At 48.3% G+C, this 19,033-nt stretch overlaps 1 protein-coding gene across 4 annotated transcripts; it reads right to left on the bottom strand.

Annotated features, from left to right (window-relative positions):
• Positions 1 to 271: 271 nt before the first annotated feature.
• Positions 272 to 18,704, bottom strand: LOC142018437 (alpha-1,4-N-acetylglucosaminyltransferase-like). 4 transcript variants are annotated; one of them, XM_075004251.1, is made up of 5 exons: positions 18,607 to 18,642; positions 18,106 to 18,224; positions 9,309 to 9,396; positions 8,202 to 8,638; positions 272 to 4,329 (listed from the first exon to the last, which is right to left on the bottom strand). In XM_075004251.1, exons 3-5 carry the CDS (start codon positions 9,376 to 9,378, stop codon positions 3,727 to 3,729), a joined length of 1,110 nt encoding a protein of 369 aa, XP_074860352.1. In that variant the 5' UTR covers positions 9,379 to 9,396; positions 18,106 to 18,224; positions 18,607 to 18,642; the 3' UTR covers positions 272 to 3,726. The 4 variants fall into 4 exon arrangements, with proteins under 4 accessions (XP_074860352.1, XP_074860355.1, XP_074860353.1 ...); XM_075004254.1 differs by lacking the exons at positions 9,309 to 9,396; positions 18,106 to 18,224; positions 18,607 to 18,642 and adding exons at positions 9,127 to 9,287; positions 11,904 to 12,306; XM_075004252.1 differs by lacking the exons at positions 9,309 to 9,396; positions 18,106 to 18,224 and having other exon boundaries at positions 18,607 to 18,704.
• Between the last annotated feature and the right edge of the window lie 329 nt (positions 18,705 to 19,033).

The following is a 19,033-nucleotide window of genomic DNA, read 5'->3' as shown; positions in this document are numbered from 1 at the left end:
TGTAGCTGCGGGGACTTCAGGGCCCGGACCCCTGGCTGCCGGCGGGGTGGGCGAGAGGAGAATAAGGCCCAATGGGTGTTCATGGTTCACGGTTCATTCAGCCCAAGCATGTGGGAGCATATGTGTATTTATGGGTTTACCCTGGTTAGCCCGAGACAGTTAGAGCTGTAATTTTACTCATCAGAAGATGGGCTGGTCTGCAGAGCTCTACCCCCCTCAGCCTCTATCATCGGTTATTGTGTACCTATGACAAAGGTAAGCTGAGTGAAAATAACAGGGTTTTTATTTAATAGCATGAGCAATACAGTACAACACTACAAAGAAAACAGGACTCCCTACAACGTAACAGAACAGCAACAGTTAACGGCTCCGATGTTAGCCCGATTCAGACCCTCACAATAAGATTACAAGGAAAGGGTAAGGAAAACAATGCCATGTCCCAGAGAAGAAGGAGGACACGGACTAATGGTGAGAGATGTCAGGAACTGGATGCAGGAACTGTTGGAACAGGAACGTTGATTTCCTCCGTCACCTTTCTTCTATTCTCGACTCGCAGTCCTGCGTGGAGAACACCTGCATGAACTGACCTGTAGCTGCGTGTAAGTCTGAGGTTTTCCCAGAATAAAATCAACTAACATTAGACTGGCCTACGAGGCCTAGCGGCTCTCTGACTGCCGCCCTAGCTACCAGACGGCTTCCCAGATCCTCTGTCAGGCTGGCCTACGAGGCCTAGCAGCATGCAGCTGTTGCTCTAAGTACCAGCACGGACCGGGAACGCTAGGGAGAGAGAAGCCCTGACGTGTGGGCTCCACTCCTTTTCACAGACTCCTGTCTTTGAGCAGACTAGAGTCATTTTCCCGCCTTCGTCTTCACGCCTTACTTGAGGGGAGAAGACAAGCTCACGTTGGTGGCCATCTTTCAAAATGGAAGCCAATTATGGAATCCATATTGCAAGTGAAGACAAAATGGAGTCTATCTAAAAAAAAAAAAAAAAGGAAGCCATACAACTCAGTTTAACTCTCATGCCCTTGTTAAGTGTACTGTTACTTGTTGCCCCAGAGAGAAGGCTGTAAGTTGTCACCTGCTAAGAAAACACCATACCACACATGGCAAACACTGCATAATTGGCTATTAAACCGCCATCCCTGGGTCTTTGAGTTTCAAAACAGCCATTCCATCAGAGCAGGAAGGATTTGCCATTTCAAGTTACTGCATGTCCACAAGTGTGAGGATTTGGGGAAAGCATCCAGCTTAAATTTCTTCCAAGTACGCGTACTCCCCAAGCCATGAAAGCCCAGGAGACTTAATGCTGGGAAGACCTGATGTTGCTGGGGCTTGCCAGTCAGGCCCCGGGGTGGAGGGAAGCACCGTGGTAAATGACGCGTGGCAGGGGTGATGGGAATGGCTTTGCAGTCACAGGTGTGATTTCCAGCACAGGCATAAGGACCCAAGGACCAGAACACAGGTCAGCAAGAGTCTGTGCAAAGCCACAGCCAGGGAGCAGTGTGGAGAGTAGGCACCGCAGGAAGTACCGCCCAAGAGACCCAGAGTGACAGCACCTTGTGGCTGGCCCTTTGATTGGCCAGGAGCCCTCTTTAACTACAGAGGGAGCCCCAGGAAGTTGGACAACCACATGGACTTTCGGCCCACTGTGACTGAGGCTTTTACCTTGTCACCTGCTCTCAGCTTGACCCTCCTGACTGCAGCCTGGCGCTACCTGTGGTCTCCGACCCTGGCCTGACTTTGAGCTTGACTCTTATTATTGACTCTGACACTAGTGATTCCTCTGACCACTGTCCCTGCCATGGGCATCCCACACCCTGTAACCGTGCCAAACGCCACCGTGGTCTCAGCCTGGCACCTGCTCGCTGCCTGTGGATGTACCCAGAGTCGGGCTCGCTCTGTTCCAATGTATGTGTAAATATTCTAGAAACTAAACTGATCTTCACCCGCAGAGATGCTCACGTCAGAGTGCCCCATGGCTCAGAGGCTTGGCTACTCTCCTGCAAGATGGGACGCCTGGTGTCTAAATCCTGACCCTGGCCAGGCAGAGCGGGGAACAGAACCAGCATTCTCTTCACGTGGTGTGAGTTCCCTAAGCACGGGGCTGAAGGTCATAACAGAGGCCTCCTTCCCCTGCCCACGTCCCATTGCACTGGTGGTGCTCAGAGCACACCCGTCAGACTGGACCTTGCCAGTCCCCCCTGCGCAGAGTGGCAGAAACTGAGGTGCCAGGGGAAATGAAAACATGAGTCCAGGCAGCTACAGGGTCAGGCAGGAACTGAATGGGGGCGTGACAATGGGTTTCAGGTGCCTAGGCTCCTTTGTGGGTCTGTAGGCCTTCATTTCTCCATGGCTGGGTTTTCCAGCAGGGCAGTGGGAGAACAGCACTTCCCAGCCTCACGGGGTTGTTGGGAGACAAAATTCAATAGCTTAAGTGAGATGCACAAATCCTGCAAAAGAGACACAGACAGAGACCACTTAGACCGACATATATAGAAACAACAAGAAGTCCTGTGGAAACATATAGAATACGTAGAATATATATAGAAACAGTAAACACAGCCCCCTTTTTTCTGCACACCATCTCAGAAGCTTGAGGGAGGCTTAGAAGGGGAATATAAATTCAGAGCCATTCGATAGCATTCTCATTTACAAGGACATTTAAAATGTCACTGTCCCACAGTCTGGGGACACAGCTGAAGCAAAAGAGAAAATAAACAATTGCAGCGAACACCTGGGCTATGCTTACGCTACAGCCATCTATCGACAGAAGTCACTGGCGGAAGGGATTTCCCGACACAGCTTCTGTCAACAGAGTGCGACCACACACAAAAGCCAAGCAGAAGAGCGCTCCGCTCTGTTGACAGGGTGGCTGGACTGCCCAGCTGCTCTCTCGCAAAAACAGGCACCCGGAAGCACAGCAGACTGGGTTGCCCATTGCTCTGGACTCCCTGTCTGTCGAGAGAAGGCCCCTCCAGAGCGTCTACGTGCTTTTTTCATTGACAGAATCTGTTGACAGCCACGTTGTATCTCACGGCTGAGAGCCAGAACGCTGCCAGCAAACATGCTGAGTTTTGTTTGTGGACGTTCTACCAGTTTTGTTGACAAAACTGGGGTTGTGTGGGCAAAACTTGCTAGTGTAACCATAGCCCTGGAGTGGCGGAGCTTTGGGCTACCACTTGTTGAGTGTCAATGTATTCATAATTAGCGACATTCAATATTACAGTAGCACTGAGAATCCTCAGTCAGCTCTGAGCTTCATTGAACACGGTGTTGTACAACCACAGATCAAACGAGAGGGCAAGATTTCCAAAAGCATCTAAGATATCGGAAGTCATTAGGGCACATCAGAAGGCAGCGAGATCATCAAGAGCTCTTAGTGGCATTGAGACGCACCAAATACCTTTGAAAACTTCACTCTTGGGTTCCTAAGATACACTGATTTTCAGTGGAACTTTTATACCCAAAGCCATCATGAATTTTCAAAATGTGACTCAGGCGCTTCAGTCACTGAGGTGCTTTGGAGAAGATTCCCTGAAAGGACAAGTCACACTTATCATGTCTTCACCTGTGGTATTTATATCCCCAAAAGTGATTTCTGAGCATCTGTCCCCTACAAAGTGCTAGACAGAAATTGGCTGAGCGTCAGCGACTGAGAGGGGGTACGCACTGTGTGTAAGTTACTTAGTCACAGGACTGTCAGGGCTGGAAGGATCCAGTGATTCATTCTTCTTTTGTTGCACCACTGCCCTTTGTGCCTTGAATAAGGACGTTATAAGTAGTGGGGCAGTTCGTTTTGTACAGATTTTCCATCAAGGTGTTACTTCCTACAACCACAGTTTTGTGTTCCTTGTTCATGAAGTTCCACAAGTGCAAACCGAAGGAGTTGCTGAAGTCCGGATTTGTCTCCCAGGCCTCGAAGTACTTCCACCATTCTGAGTAGGGTAAAGGGTAGAAACGCTGAGGATGTAAATACAAAATGTTCTGACAGCGGAGATCCTCCACGTCATGGAAATCACCCAGTTTGCACAAAGCTTTGAGCCTCCTAGTCAGTAATTTGGGACCTTGGTATCCCCAGTCAGCTCCATTGTAGTTTTGAACAAAATCCTCCATGCAATCCCAAAGGAAGGGGTGATGACGAGAAAAGCCAAAAATCGCACTGCCAATGAGGTTTAAATCCTCAGCTGTCAGGAAGTTTTCCAGTGATGTTGGCCTGAGGGAGATGACATCTGTGTCCATGTAGATCCCACCGTACTTCCAGAGGAGCGCGTATCTGCAGGCATCAGAGCTAACATGACGCCAGTACACTTCTTGGTCTGGTTTGACCTGCAAAGTTGGAAAGGGAACACAGAGATGCAGTTGACTGCACTTTGAAAATATCTCAACTACTGCTCCTGTTAAATCTGTCTGCAGAAAACTCTCAGCAGTGACCATCCTAACTTTTATCCCTTTAAAATAACGGCTGGGAACAGATCTAGATTTTGTTCAGCTTAATTGTACAAGCGTGTCCAAGTCTTAGTAAATGTAAAGGAAACTTCCAACAATTATGAAGTAACAATATGAATTATAAGAAAATAAGAACGGCCACACTGGGTCACAGCCCAGATCCATCTAGCCTAATATCCTGTCTTCAGACACTGACCGATGCCAGGTGTCCCAAAACAGATGAATTGAACAGGGAATCATCAAGTTCCATTCCCTGTCGCTCTTTCCCAGCTTCTGGCAAACAGAATATAGAAACAAGATCCCTGCCCATCCTCGTCGACAGCCATTGATCGACCTCCCTTCCAGGTATTTATACCTTTTTTTTTTTAACTCTGTTCTAGTCTCGGCCTTCGTAACATCCTCTGGCAAAGAGTCCCATAGATTCTCTGCGCAGTGTGAAGAAATACTTCCTTCTCTTTGTTTTAAACCTGTTGTCTCTTAATTTAATTTGGTGACCCCTGGTTCTTGCGTAACGAGGAGTAATCACCATTTGTTAAGTGCCTTTACTACACCAGTCATGTTATAGACCTCAGTCATACCCCCATTAGTCATTTCTTTCCCAAGCTGAAATGTACCAATGTTATTAATCACTCCTCATATGGAAGCTGTTCCATACCCCTAAGCATTTGTGTTATACTTTTCTGAACCTTTACCAGTTCCAATAGATCTTTACTGAGATGAGACAACCACATCTATATTCAGTGCTCAGGATGTCGTCTTAGCATGGATTTACATATTGTCTGTCTTACTGTCACTTTTCTCATGATTCCCAATGTTTGGTGTTCCTTTTTGACTGCTACTGCACACTGAGCAGATGTTTTCAGAGAACTATCCAAAACGATGCTCAGATCTCTTTCTTGAGTGATAACAGCTAACTTAAGCCGTGTCTACACGTGCACGCTACTTCGAAGTAGCGGCACTAACTTCGAAATAGCGCCCGTCACGGCTACACGTGTTGGGCGCTATTTCGATGTTAACATCGACGTCAAGCGGCGAGACGTCGAAGCCGCTAACCCCATGAGGGGATAGGAATAGCGCCCTACTTCGACGTTCAACGTCGAAGTAGGGACCATGTAGTCGTTGCGCGTCCCGCAACATCGAAATTGCTGGGTCCGCCATGGCGGCCATCAGCTGAGGGGTTGAGAGACGCTCTCTCTCCAGCCCCTGCGGGGCTCTATGGTCACCGTGGGCAGCAGCCTGTAGCCCAGGGCTTCTGGCTGCTGCTGCTGCAGCTGGGGATCCATGCTGCACGCACAGGGTCTGCAACCAGTTGTTGGCTCTGTGGATCTTGTGTTGTTTAGTGCAAGTGTGTCTGGGAGGGGCCCTTTAAGGGAGCGGCTTGCTGTTGAGTCCGCCCTGTGACCCTGTCTGCAGCTGTGCCTGGCACCCTTATTTCGATGTGTGCTACTGTGGCGTGTAGACGTTCCCTCGCAGTGCCTATTTCGATGTGGTGCTGCGCAACGTCGATGTTGAACGTCGACGTTGCCAGCCCTGGAGGACGTGTAGACGTTATTCATCGAAATAGCTTATTTCGATGTCACTACATCAAAATAAGCTATTTCGATGTAGCGTTCACGTGTAGACGTAGCCTTGGTGTGTATAACTGGCGTCGCTTTCCAATGTGCATTACTTTCCATTTCTCAGCATTGAACTCATCTGCCATGCTCTTGCCCAATCTCCAGTTTTGAGAGATCTTTTGCCATCTGCTTGGAATATAACTATCTGGAGTAGTTTTGCACCATCTGCTAATTTTGCCACTTCACTATTTACCCCTTTCTCCAGATCACTTAGGAATATGTTGACCAGGATTGATCCCAGTACACACCCCTGGGGGACAATGGTTATGACCATTTGCTCCTACCCTTTGTTTCCTATTTTGTAACCAGTTATCAGCCCATGAGAGGCTCTCTCCTTTTATTCCATGACTGTTCAAGAGCCTTTGATGGTGGACCTTATCACAGGGTTTCTGAAAATCTAAGAACACTATATCCATTGGATCCCCATCCTCCCCAGGCTTGTTGAACCCCCTCTAAAATTCTAGTAGAGGTATAATTTAACTGTCCAAAAACTATATTGACTCATCCCCAACAACTTAAGTTCATCAACCTGCCTGGCAATGTTGTTCTTTGCTATAATTTCAGTCGGTTTGCCCAGTCAAGTTTACTGGCCTGTAATTGTCAGGATCGCTTCTGGAATCCTTTTAAAAATTGATGTCACATTAATTATTCTTCAGTCATTTGGCACAAAAGATGATTTAATAGATAAGGTTAAAAACTACAGTTAGGAGTCATGTGGCACCTTATGGACTAATTGATTTATTTGGGCAAAAGGTTTGATGGGCCAAGACCCACTTTGTCAGATGCATCATCTCTGCCTGTCAAAGTTAGATTGACATACATCTGTTTGTCTTCAAGGTGCCACAAGACTCCTTATCTGTATCTGCAAAACAGTGAACACGGCTACTCCTCTGAAAGTACAGCTAATCTGTCTGCCGTTTCACATTTGAGTTTCTGCAGAACTCTTGGGTGAATAAAACCTGGTGATGGTGACTGATTATACTATAGTTTAATTGATGAGTTTGTTCCAAGACCTCCTGTAATGACACATCAGTCTGGCACAATTCCTGAGATTTGTCACCGAAAAAGAATGGCTCAGGTTTGGGACTCTCCCTCACAAATTCAGTCATGAAGAGTGATGTGCAGAAATCATTTAATTTCTCTGCAATGGCCTTATCATCCTGGAGTGCTCTTTTAGCATCTCGATCGTCCAGGGAACCCATCGGTTCTTTAGCAAGAGTGCTGCTTCTGAAGTACTGAAATCTTTAGCTAGCTGTTCTTCAAGTTGTTTTTGGCTTTCCTAATGACATTTTACACTTGCTAGAATGTATGCTCCTTTCTACTGACCTCAGTCAGACAACACTACCACTTTTTACAGAATGTCTTTTCCTCTCATCGCTTCTTTTACTTTGTTGTTCAGCCACAGTGGCATTTTCTTGATTTTCTTTTCATGCTTTTTAATTTGGGGTATTCATTTGAGGTGAGCCTCTGTTATCATATCTTGAAAAAGTTTCCATGCAGCTTGAAGAGATTTCACCTCTGGCACTGCGGCTGTTAATTTTTGTTTAACTAAATAAACTCAGTTATGTGTAGTTCATTAACCATTAACTGTTATTTCCACCAAACAGCCCCATCTCAATTTACACACTCACTGTCTGAGCCAAAGCCGGTGGGAATTAATTGAGAGATTCTCTGTGACTCCTATGGGCTTTGGAACAGCACACCCCTCCGCCCCCGCAGCAATCTCTAGCAAGGATTAAGGACAGAGAGGCAGCCGTGTTAGTCCATATTCTATCAAAACAAAAAAGCCGTCAGATATTTTTAACAAGCACCAAAATCATAAGCTTATCAAATTTATTACTGCAATGTTCCATTTGCCATAAATCCTGCCAGCAGGAAATAGAAAATGTTCATAACAATTTCAATAAATATTCTGACAAATGCATGGGAAAGTGTCATGAAATAGGGGGCCACATTCGGCGTCACAGAATTTTGACAAAAGCATGGCATAGCATCACGAAATAAGGGTCCACCGTCAGTGCCACGAAATTTTAATAGCTTTGAAACTTGAAGAAAAATGTGCAAATACATTCATTTTCTATCCCCTCTATATTAGATCTTGTTCAAAAATCTTTTCTCCTCAATAATTGCTCTTACCTGGTGATACCATCGGAGCAGAGGTGTCCCTTGGAACAAAATTTCCAGCTGGAAAGGTATAATGTAGACATTCTCCAGAGCAGATAGGAGAGAGAAGGTGGGGTAAGCAGAATTCACATCCTGCCGTATATTGGCTGTCGGCCCTTTCATGAAGTAAAAAACAGGTCTGTCCTGGTAGATCCTGGCAGCAGATTCCACAGAACATGAAGCCAGTGGAGAAGGCTCCAGACTGTCTGAGGTCTCCACAAAGATGATGCTTCCCCTGTAGTTCATAATTTGCTTTTGCGGCAGGGAACTGTTAGAACTAGGTATGACTGGGGAGATCTGGTTAGTCTTTGGGGAAATGTGATAGATAACAGAAAGGGCAAAGAAGAAAAAAAGCGTGGACGCGATGGTGATCCACTTCTGCATTCTTGCTTTCCCTCGGACCGACAAGCCTTAAAAAAACCAGAAAAACAAAGTCAGAGTCAGTGAATTGTTTGTCGATTGGAGACGAAAGTGCCAGGACAGGATTTCACGGGCTATTATCTTTTTGGATGACTACTTATGCAATTGGCCGCTTAGTGCAGAACAGAAGAATCCAGAGTTAAACAAAAGCATACACCTGAGCTGGCATCAGCCTCTTTGATCCAGGCAGCAGTTTATGAAAAAGGCTTGTCAACCATTCTCGGGTTGAAGCTCTGAAGTTTGCAGTCCTGAAACTAATGGCAGTCTACGCTGAATTAAATGAGAATATGAGAAGAAACCAAGACAATTTGGCTGTACAGTCCCTGTGGAAAAAAGACCTGTTATCCACTCACCTTCTATCTTCTTTTGGCTGCATGAAATGAAAAATAAATTCAAAGGCCAAAGCCAGCCTTTCTGCACCAGCCAATAGCTCAGAAGTTAGTGCATAAGGAAGGCAGAATTTTGCCTTATATCTGACCTGTGTCTTAGGTGCGTTCCTTCTCGATGTGCCACTTCATTGCATGTTACCATTGCATGTCCGTTATAGGCAGGCCTGCCAGTGCTCATTAGGCAGCCTGAGCTTTTTGAACAGCAGCCTCAGTGCCAAAGGGAACCACTAGTTTCATGTTTAAGGAAAGGCTGCAAGAAAGTGAGACATACCTGGGATGAGGGCGATTATTTGACAGGTGTGGATTTGCGGTGTCTGAAGGGGAACACGTGCAGTAACCATCTCTAATACTCACTAAGCCTGTGAATAAACAGAGTACGTTCTACTTCTAGCATAGTCAGGAGATACACCCACATTGGTTTAACTGCTAACCTGTCTGATTAATTGACTAACAGATCTACCCAGTGCTGCTCCTAGCTCTCACCGTTTAGGATGTCTTGAACAAATTGACTCACAGAAGCACAGACAAACAGACATGTGCAATCAAAAACATATAGAGGGAGTAATCAGATCAGAATACAAAGTACCATGTTCTGCCCACCAGTTTTCCAACACAGATGAGTAGGATGTGTTGGGAAAGAGTCAAAATGGCTGTTGTGAAGGAAGTCAGGCCTCACTGAGCTATTCCCATTGTTTGAGGGAGTCAGCAAGCGCTTAGATTTTCAGAACGCCTGTGACAAGATCCCTCAGCAAAGGCTCTTAAGCGAAGTGAGCTGTCATGGGGCAACAGGGTAGGTCCTCTCATGGTTAAAAGAAAGGAAACAAAGGGAAGGAATAAATGGCCAGTTACCCCAGTGTAGCAAGGTCATTATCAGGGCTCCTCTCAAGAATCGGTATTGAGACCCATGCTGCTCAACATATTCCTAACTGTAGCAGAAAAGGGAGTAAGGATGAGGTAGGAAAATTTGCAGATGATACAAAATTAATCAAAATCTTGTGTGCAAAACTGACTGTGAAACGTTACAAAGGGCTCTCCCGAAAGGAATGCCCATTGTCAAACATAATCCTCACTCTACACAGAATAGGCTGAGGTTTAAATTAGCTGTTGTTACTCAGGGAAGATGCTGGACTCCTCGTGGACCATTCTCTGAAACATCTGCTCGATCACACGCTCTCCCCACTGAAGACTGCTAACAACTGGAGTGGACGGGTATCATCTTCCCTGTCTCTTACACATTCGAGTGCACAGACTGCCCTGCTCGCTCACCATGAGAAGAAGTCCTCTCCCCGCATCTTCCATCAGGATTCTCTGAGCCACCTGACAGGTACGGCCTGTAGCTCCCAGCCTCTGCTGTTGCTGCTTCATCCTCTCCAGCGAATCCCCAACACCTGCTCGTCCAAGGGCTCAGCCCCCACAGGCTTAAAGTCCCTCCGGGCGCTAACTGCTGTGCACATCAGCCTCCTGCCTCGGGGGTCTGTCTCCTCCTGCCCACTCTCACCTGCCTCTCCTGTTTTGCTACAGCATCTACAGGTTCATTATGGGCCTGTTTCCTCTTTCTTTTATCTCCTCAGGCCCTCGCCCTCTTCTTGAGTGTCTCTCTTTCCCGCGTAGGGTCCCTGTCTCCTTACGTGGCCCTTCTCCTCACACCGAAAGGAGGCTCTAACTCAATCACTTCCTGTGAGGGACTTCGTGGGCCATGGCCTCAGTCCTGGCCACCTGATACAATTTGTTCTTCTCACCTACATCAGAACGCTCCCTCTTCAGCTGCCGCTCATTGTCACAGGGTGAGCATCTTCACAGCCTGGCCTCTGACCTCCAAGTCCCAGATTGTCTTCCTGTTTCTGGCACTTCCACTTTCTGCTCTTTCCCTCCAGTAAGCACCTGCACACTGTCCCACCACCTCTCTCCCTCTCTGGCAGGGACCACCTGTCACTGCGGGAACTGCAGTGCCCTCTTCATGACTCAGGCATCTGAGTAGCTCCCTCAGCCTTCCCCATCCTGGGGTACAGTCCTGCAACCCCTCTATCATGGCCACAGTGACGCAGGCACTCTCCCCATTCCTTGTCCAACTGGCACTGCTTCCTCAGGAGTGGGTACGAAATAGGGGCCCATGCTCTTCTCTGGGTTCCAGGCTGGGATGTAAAATCCCATTGAGTTAACCAGCTAAACGTTAAGTTGAAACGCACTATTATCATTGCATGTGTTTGTAAAGCACCCATCACTATGGTATCTGGGCACACTTTAAATTATTTAATTTGTCTCCATGAGAAAAATAGCAGGTGACTTGCCACAATCCAGTCATTGCCATATTGTAAAGAAAGACGTGAAAGGCTCTTATGATTTTCTCCTTCAGCAGCATATTAACAGTGTAAAGACCACGCCCAAGAAGGAGTACATTCCTCTGGATTCATCTGCAAACGCTTTACGTGCATCATTACATCAGCCTCCCTACCTCCCCTCCCTCCCTGGCAGCCTGGCATGTGGACAAAAGGGGACAACAGAGAAGAACTCTGGGGTGCTCCAGCCAGGATGGGGGCACACGGCAATTTCCATACACCACCCATTGAGTTCTCTGGTGCACTGATGGATGGAGGCAGGGACGGAGGCGATCCCTGCCTGGCAGAGGCTGCAGTTCTGTTAACTCCCTGTGGCCTGCAGGGTCCAAAAGGATGAACTACGCTGCAAGGTGATTAATTGAGCAGTGTCCCAGCAAGAGAGATTTTCAGTAGCTCCCTGAAGGGGATTGTTGTCTGTCCCATCTCCCGATGGACCCGTCCTCTCTCTGACAGCTCAGAAAAGAGGTGAGCTGCAGCAGTACTGAGGTTTGTTTATTGGTGTAGATTCCTAACGGTACAGCAGTACTCACACAGACACCAAATTCCTGCAGCAGTGTGGAGGCAGGCTGTCGGATTTCACGGGGGCTCAGGCTGGCCAGGCTACAGCTTCCTGGAGATACCAGCTGATGAAAGTCCCTGTAGTCCCTTCAGATCCACAGGAGATCTCTGCTCCTTCTGGTCACGAGTTCTGTGTGCTGTTACATCTTCTGATTGGAGCACTTGCTTCTGACAGCCTGTTTCATCCTGTTTCCTCTATGTCCATAAAAGGCTGCAGCTGTAATGTCTTACTGTCAGCCGTTGCTCACTCGTTACCCCCTAACCCCCTCCACACAAGTCACATTATACGCTGTATATATGCACCAGGTTACATTTTTTTCATGACACGTTCATATGTATGAATACAATTGATTGTCTACCTCCATAGAAACAACAAGAAGGCCTGTGGCACCTGATAGACAAACAGAAATTCTTGCAGCATAAGCTTTCTGATGAACCGGGTCTTTGCCCACGAAAGCTCATGGTCCAAAATATTCTGTTTGTCTATCAGGTGCCACAGGACTTGTTGCTTTTGCGGGTACGGGCTAACGCAGCTACCCCTCTGATACACACATAGAGTAACGCAGCCTTAAGCCGGCATCTAACAGCACTGAGGACTTTCAGTGCTCTACAGCACAGGAAACCACAGACTCCATTTGAGAGAACAAGCCTCTGCTGCTACGTATCACAAATGGTGGGGGGCTGCGTCCGGCTATATTACCCACAAGCAGTGACTGTCAGGGACCAGACCAGGTAGGACCAGCTGCTGGCCTGTTCCCCCACTAACTGCTGTTGGGCAATCATCGAGCCCCGCTGCACAGCCTTTGAAAGGGCCAAGTGGCCAAAGCCCCCGACCGGCTGCTGGTTTGGCAGCCCTGCCTTAGCTGTACACACAGCAGAATAGCAGCTCTGCACAGAGTCCCAGGCCCGCACCCGTTCTTACCCCTGTTCCAGTCCTTGCTCCAGCCGCTTGCCATCCCTGGGCCACTCCGTCTTCAGATTTCTGGCTTCAGTCCCCAGATTGGCCTTTAGCTTATGACTCTGGTTGAGCTCCCAGCCCTGGAATTACTCTTCTGTTTCCCTGGATCTGAGACCTGGCTCCTTCTCTGGCTTATGGGTCTGGCTCATACTCCAACTCTGTCATTTGTCTTCTGAGTCCCCCAAGTACCGATATCCGGCTTGTTTCCTGGACTCTGCCCACCTCAGACCCAGCTCCAACTGAATTCTCAACAAGAGTGGAACGTAAAGTTATTTCATGAAGAGGGCCCGAGAGGGCCATCTAGTCTCACCCATGGCCAAGATGCAAGATTTGTTGCGTCCAAAGCATCTGGAAGACAGGTGACTGACCACCAGGTTCCTTTTGAAAACTTGCAGGGAAGGAGCTTCCACAGCCTCCGTAGGTGCTTCTTCCATCGTGTTATTGTTTTTACAATTAGGAAGTGTCTTCTGAGATTTAATATAAATCTGCCCTCATTGGGTTTGGACTCATGGCCTCTCATCCTGCCCTACCTGGGAGAGGAGCTTTACTTCACCTTTATTAGGGCAGACCTTCAAGTATCTGAAGACTAGGATCATTCCCCTCTTAATCTTCTCTTTTCCAAACTGAGCACACCCCATTCCTACCCCTTCGTCACTCACCTCTGGACCCTTTCCAACTCCTCAACATTCTTTAGAGAACAATGAAACACGGGGCAAAAAGGACGTGAGACATAATCAATCCATGCAAGTGTGTTGACCTTTAGGAGGCACCGGTGTGTTGTCCTGAGAGGTCTCCTGCTCTGTCAGTGGTGATAACTGTTTGGCCTCATGGATACATTCCAGATGTATATCACATTGCCCCTGCATGGGTGGCTAACGTGAAAGACTCCAACAAGGCCCGCAGAGTCCCCAGAGTGAGGTTCAAAGGCACCAGGCCATGTTTGTAGAAAAGAAGCATGTTTTTTGCTGCCCCAGACCAGAGGTCTACAGTTAGTCTAACACATGTGCTTGCTACCATGGGCTCAACTGAGTCAGAGGCATGGAATCCATCACTGCTGCCTTGGTGGGACAAAGACAACCCTTTGGGGAACGCTTTTATACACAGCCACAAACAAGTTATGCGTTGCACCTGACACAACAGTTGACCACCTCCTGGCTCTTAAAGACCACCTTTTACCCTGCCCCAGGGGTTGAGTCACTATCACGTTCTCAGTTGAGACCCTGTCCTGAACTTGGGTCTGTTTGTGTGTTATCCATTAGTGTGCTGGTGCCGAGATGTCTCTTCGCCAGGTGCTCTGTTACAGGTCCTCTGGAATGTCCCTTCCAGCCTGTGCCTAGACCCGCTTAGGTGTGAGTGGCTCTGCAACGCCAGCCCTGTTTGTGTAAACTGCTGCGAGCAGGGCCGGCCCCTTGCTCACCACTTCACTTTGCTTTCTATAAGCAAAACTTTCATCTTATTACACCTTCCAATGCATTGGCAACCGAAATTGGACCCAGAACTCCAGCTGAGGCCTAACCAGTGCTGAGCAGCCCTGTATTCTCACCTCCCGCGGCGTATGTGTTATGTCTTTCTCAGTGCAACTCACAATTCCTTTCACTTCATTTTTCTTCACCATCTTCACCTCGGTGGCTCATGCTGAGGCTATGATCAGCCACAGCTCCCAGATCCTTCTCCGCAGTGCGGCTGCCAGGCCAGCTCTCCCACATTCTCTAGTTGTGCGTTGGGTTTTCCTCCCATCGGTGTATCACCTTACATTTGTCTTTCTTGAATTTCCCTTTATTGTCTATAGCTCAGTTCTTCAATTTAGCAAGAACACTCAGAATTCTAGCTCTGTCTTCCAGATTCCCGGCGACCTCGCTGGGTTTGTCCCCTCTGATTGCTACATCCAGGTCGTTAGTAAAGATGTTAAACAACACTGGACCTAGAACAGATCCATGTGGAACCTCACCTGGGACCTCCCTCCAAAAGGATATAATTCCACTTGTAGATGCTTTTTGTTTAAGATTGTTTGACCAGTTCTGTGTCCATTCAGCGGTAGTTTTGCTGAGCCCCCATTCCTCCAGCTAACTTATCACAGTGTCTTGTGGGACTGTGTCAGATGTCTTGTGGAACTCCGCATGTAATATGTCCACCGTATTCCCCCATTCACTAAATCAGTTACCCTGCCAAAGAAGGAAGTCAAGCTGATCCTCTCTGGATTATCAGACACTCCCAGTGTCACCCAGGAATTCCTGCAGGGTTTCGGGAAGTACAGTACATCCTCTGGAGCAAATTTAGAAATTAAAAGTGCATTTTCTTGGCTCTGCTTAGCAGATGACATTTAGAAAAAAAAAGGCAGATCATCTATCCAGACACCCACTGTGATCATCTGTTCATCTCTTGAGACATCCTCAGGGCCTCCCTGACCCACTCCTGACATGGACCCCCAACGTCTGGACTCAGTTACTGAAATCCTCACATTATGAATAGTAACAGAGAGGTCTCCGTGTTAGTCTGTGCTGCAACAAAACAAAGCAGCAGAAATGCAGAACTTTAAAGACTAACAAAATGATTTATTCGGTGAGGAGCTTTCGTGGGACTGACCCACTTCTTCAGATCAATTTCATTTCCAGTAGATACTGACATATACAAGTACAGAGGTCCAAAAAGAAAAAAAAATGCAATACAAACTGACAAATCAAATAGGATTGAAGGAAGGGAATGAGAGGTGGGGGGTTGTTAATTGTCCTGTTGAGATAATTATGGGCATCAACGGAAGGGAAGCAGTCCTTGTAATGCCTAAGGTAGTTGATGTCTCTGTTCATACCACGAGTTAGTGTGTCACATTTGAATATGTGCTCTAACTCAGAAATATCACGCTCGAATCTGTTGTTAATTTCTCTTTGTTGCAGGAAGCAAATTCTCAGGTCTCTTCCTCACATCACGGTTACAGATTTCAAGTTACAGTGAATCCACGATTTAGACTAGTTTAAGCCTGCAAGAGACCCATCCCCCATGCAGAAGAGGAAATCAGACCCTATCCCCAGGTCTTTAAAAAGTTTACCTGGGGTGGGTGGGTGGGAATTCCTTCCTGACCCAAAGTCTGGCAGTCAGTTAGGTCCTGAGCACGTAGGGAAGACTTATTGGGCAGATGCCTGCAAAGAATTCTTGGAAGTAACTCAGAGCCCTGCCCATCTAGTGTCCTGTCTCCTCCACTGGGGCGTTTTGCCACTGGCGGTTGCCAATAACCCAGGTGCTATTCCAGGAACCACTCCATAAACATATCAAGCTTGGTCTGGGAGCCATTTAGGGGGTTTTGCTAGGAAGACTGTACCAGAACCTCATTCCTCTAATTGATAGAAAACTTTGCCTAAGTTCAAGGCTCAGCTTGCTGGGAGCAGGTTGAGAAGCATTTGTTATTGTCTATTAATTAGTTACCAAACAGCTCCTCTTCCTCCGTGGGATTTATCTGTTGGGTGTATTTATACAGAACAATCACACACCCTCACATTTCCTTTGACTGGGCCGAACAAGCCAAGCTCTTTGCATCTCCCATTCATAAAGTAGGTTTTCCACTCTGATTGTCCACGTAACCCTTTTCTGCACTGTTACCATATGAATCCATCTTCGTTAAACATGGGCCACCAGGACTGCTCACATATTCCAGATGAGATCTCACCAGGGCCTTGTACCCTTGTACTAACACTGCCCTGTCTCTGCTGCAAATAGTCCAGGAAAGCAGGTTAATCTGTCATCCCCGGCCAGACGAATTTGAATTTTTTGCTAATTAAAGTCCTCTTTCTCTTTTTTACTTGATATAATTTGGGGGATGTACAACACACACACCTCCAGGCCTAGTGCAATGAACTCTTTAGGACTACATTCCCTGAGTTTTAAAGAGGGGTTTTCAGAGTGCATTTTTTCTTGTCCTTGTTTCTCCTATTCCAGCTGCACTTATCTGGATGGAGACCAATCCAAAACGTATTTACTGCGACTGCTTCTTGGCAGGAATCCCACTTTCCTGTTCTGTGCTATGATTTGATGTAATTTTTTTTTCAATCCCTTGTTGCTTTGCTTTTGTCCTTTCCTGTCCAGAGGTCTGCAGTTCTATGGAAGAATAATTGCCTCATTTAAAGCGGTAGGCCATTTTGGGGCATTGTTATTGCATGGTGAAAGTTATGTAAAGCAGGAGCATGGTGTTCAGTAAACTGCCCCAGTGGCAGCAGCAGAAGCTGATGTATGTTTTAAATAAGCCACCAGAAAAGTGTGGAGCTGCCACAAAGGCTGCTTGTCTCAACTTGTGAGGTTCAAGTTCCCCCAGTTCTCCCAGGCTGCACCCTTGATCTGGCTGCCTCAGTTTCCCCCAGCTGTTTGGCAGGCCCCAACAGGGGCATAACCTCATGAACTGCTAAGAGCCAGTGAGCGGGGACAGAGGGAATTTGCCCCACCCACGCCACTGTTTTCTTTGGGGACTTCTCCAGTTGTAAAGAATAAGAGTAGGTTTGTTACAGGTGGTCTCCGACTTAGGAACCCATCGACTTAAGACCTTTCGGACTCACAACCAACCTCTAGCTCACTAGCTCCCTCCCGCACACCTCAGCTCACCTCCCCCAACGGGGGTCTCCAGCTGCAGGCCTGCGACTCCCCTCCCACCCCCATGGACCCAGCTCCAACCCCCTTTCCCCAACCCCCGCGCCCACCCAGGCCTCGACCTCCACCCCCGTGGCCCCAGACCCAACCCCCATGTGGCCCCAGATCACTCCCCCACCCCATGTGGCTGGCTCAGCGTGCGCAGGGCTCCAACCTTCCCCCTGCTCAAGCACCCACTCCGGTGCAACCCCTGTTCAACCCTCCCACCGCCCAGCTCAACCCTCCCCCGGTGCTTGGGGCTCTGGCTGTCAGCCACCACTGGCGTGCACAGAGGCTCTATCACTGTTGCCAGCTCAACCCACCCCCGCCCCAGTTCACCTCATTCAACCCCCCAAATCCCCCACGGCCCCAGCTACACTCCCTGGCACATGGGACTCCAGCTCCAACCCCACTACCCACCACCCCCGCAGCCTTGGCTCCAGCTACCAGCCCAGCCGCACCCTCCCACCACCCCTGGTGCCCTATCCCACCCTGGGCGTAACCCCTCCCACCCCCTTCCCAGGACCCCAACCCAAGCCCCGCTGACTTGCACGAAATTCAAGTTAGGTGAGGGATTACAGGACAGCATAAGGCTATTTCCCACTTACGACCAAATTGAGTTACGAGCAGCTGTTCGGAAGGTAACCCGCTCAGAAGTGGGAGACGAGCTGCAAACAGGCTGGCCGATAGTGAAGGTTTAGTTTGGAAATAAGTTCTAGGGAGGAAACTGAAGAGGAAATTAGAGTCACTCTGAACAGCCCAGCAACATTTGGAGGAGAAAGATGAAGCAATCAGTGAGTTAACAAATCGGTTAGCTGTAGGGTCAGAGAGGGGATCAGCCCTGCTCCAAAGGAAGCAGGAAGTTAAAAGAAAAGTGGGAACGGAGCAGCTCAGAAAGTCGGAGTGGGTTTGCAATGTGCTGGAGAAAGACAAGGCTTGCAGCAGACAGACTGCCTGCCGCAGAAAGAGCAAACGCAGGGGCACAGAGTGTCAGAAAGGCAGGAGGAGGACGATGGATCCTCTTGATGTGGTGGAGCTCGCAAAAACAGAGCAGCTGCTGGGCCCAGTTCCTATATCGAAGACAAGACCGTTAGTTCCGGGCGCAGTACCTTTCAGATCGGCAATGGAGGTCAAGTCTCAGGACCCACGGGCATGGGGAGGAAGTTAGCTGTGCAGCAGCCCTCAGTGGTCTGCAGGAGGGGAAAGGAAGTCCTAGAGTGGCCCTGCAGGAGGAGGAGACAAATGTCATTTTAGAGGAGGTAACTGATGATGCAAAAGGAAGTGGGGGGAGGAGACACCCTCTGGGTAGCCCCATGTTCCCTAGCAGCTGTGTTCTTGGGAAACCAGGGCACAGTTGTGGAAAACTTTCCCTCCCCTTCCTCTGCTGGCCTCTGCTCGAGCCAAAGCCCGTACAACGAGCATTGAAAAGGCAGGGGAGGACCAGGGCGAGGGGGCTGAGGGAACACCCCTCGCCTCATTTGCAGCAAAGACAGGGCAGAAAGACACCCGCATTAGCACACGGACCAGAGAACCGAG

Source organism: Carettochelys insculpta, chromosome 10 (genome assembly GCF_033958435.1).
Source record: "Carettochelys insculpta isolate YL-2023 chromosome 10, ASM3395843v1, whole genome shotgun sequence".
NCBI classification, from domain to species: Eukaryota; Metazoa; Chordata; order Testudines; family Carettochelyidae; genus Carettochelys; species Carettochelys insculpta.
The sequence above is the reverse complement of the archived record's forward strand: the minus strand, read 5'-3'. Positions and strand labels throughout refer to the sequence as shown.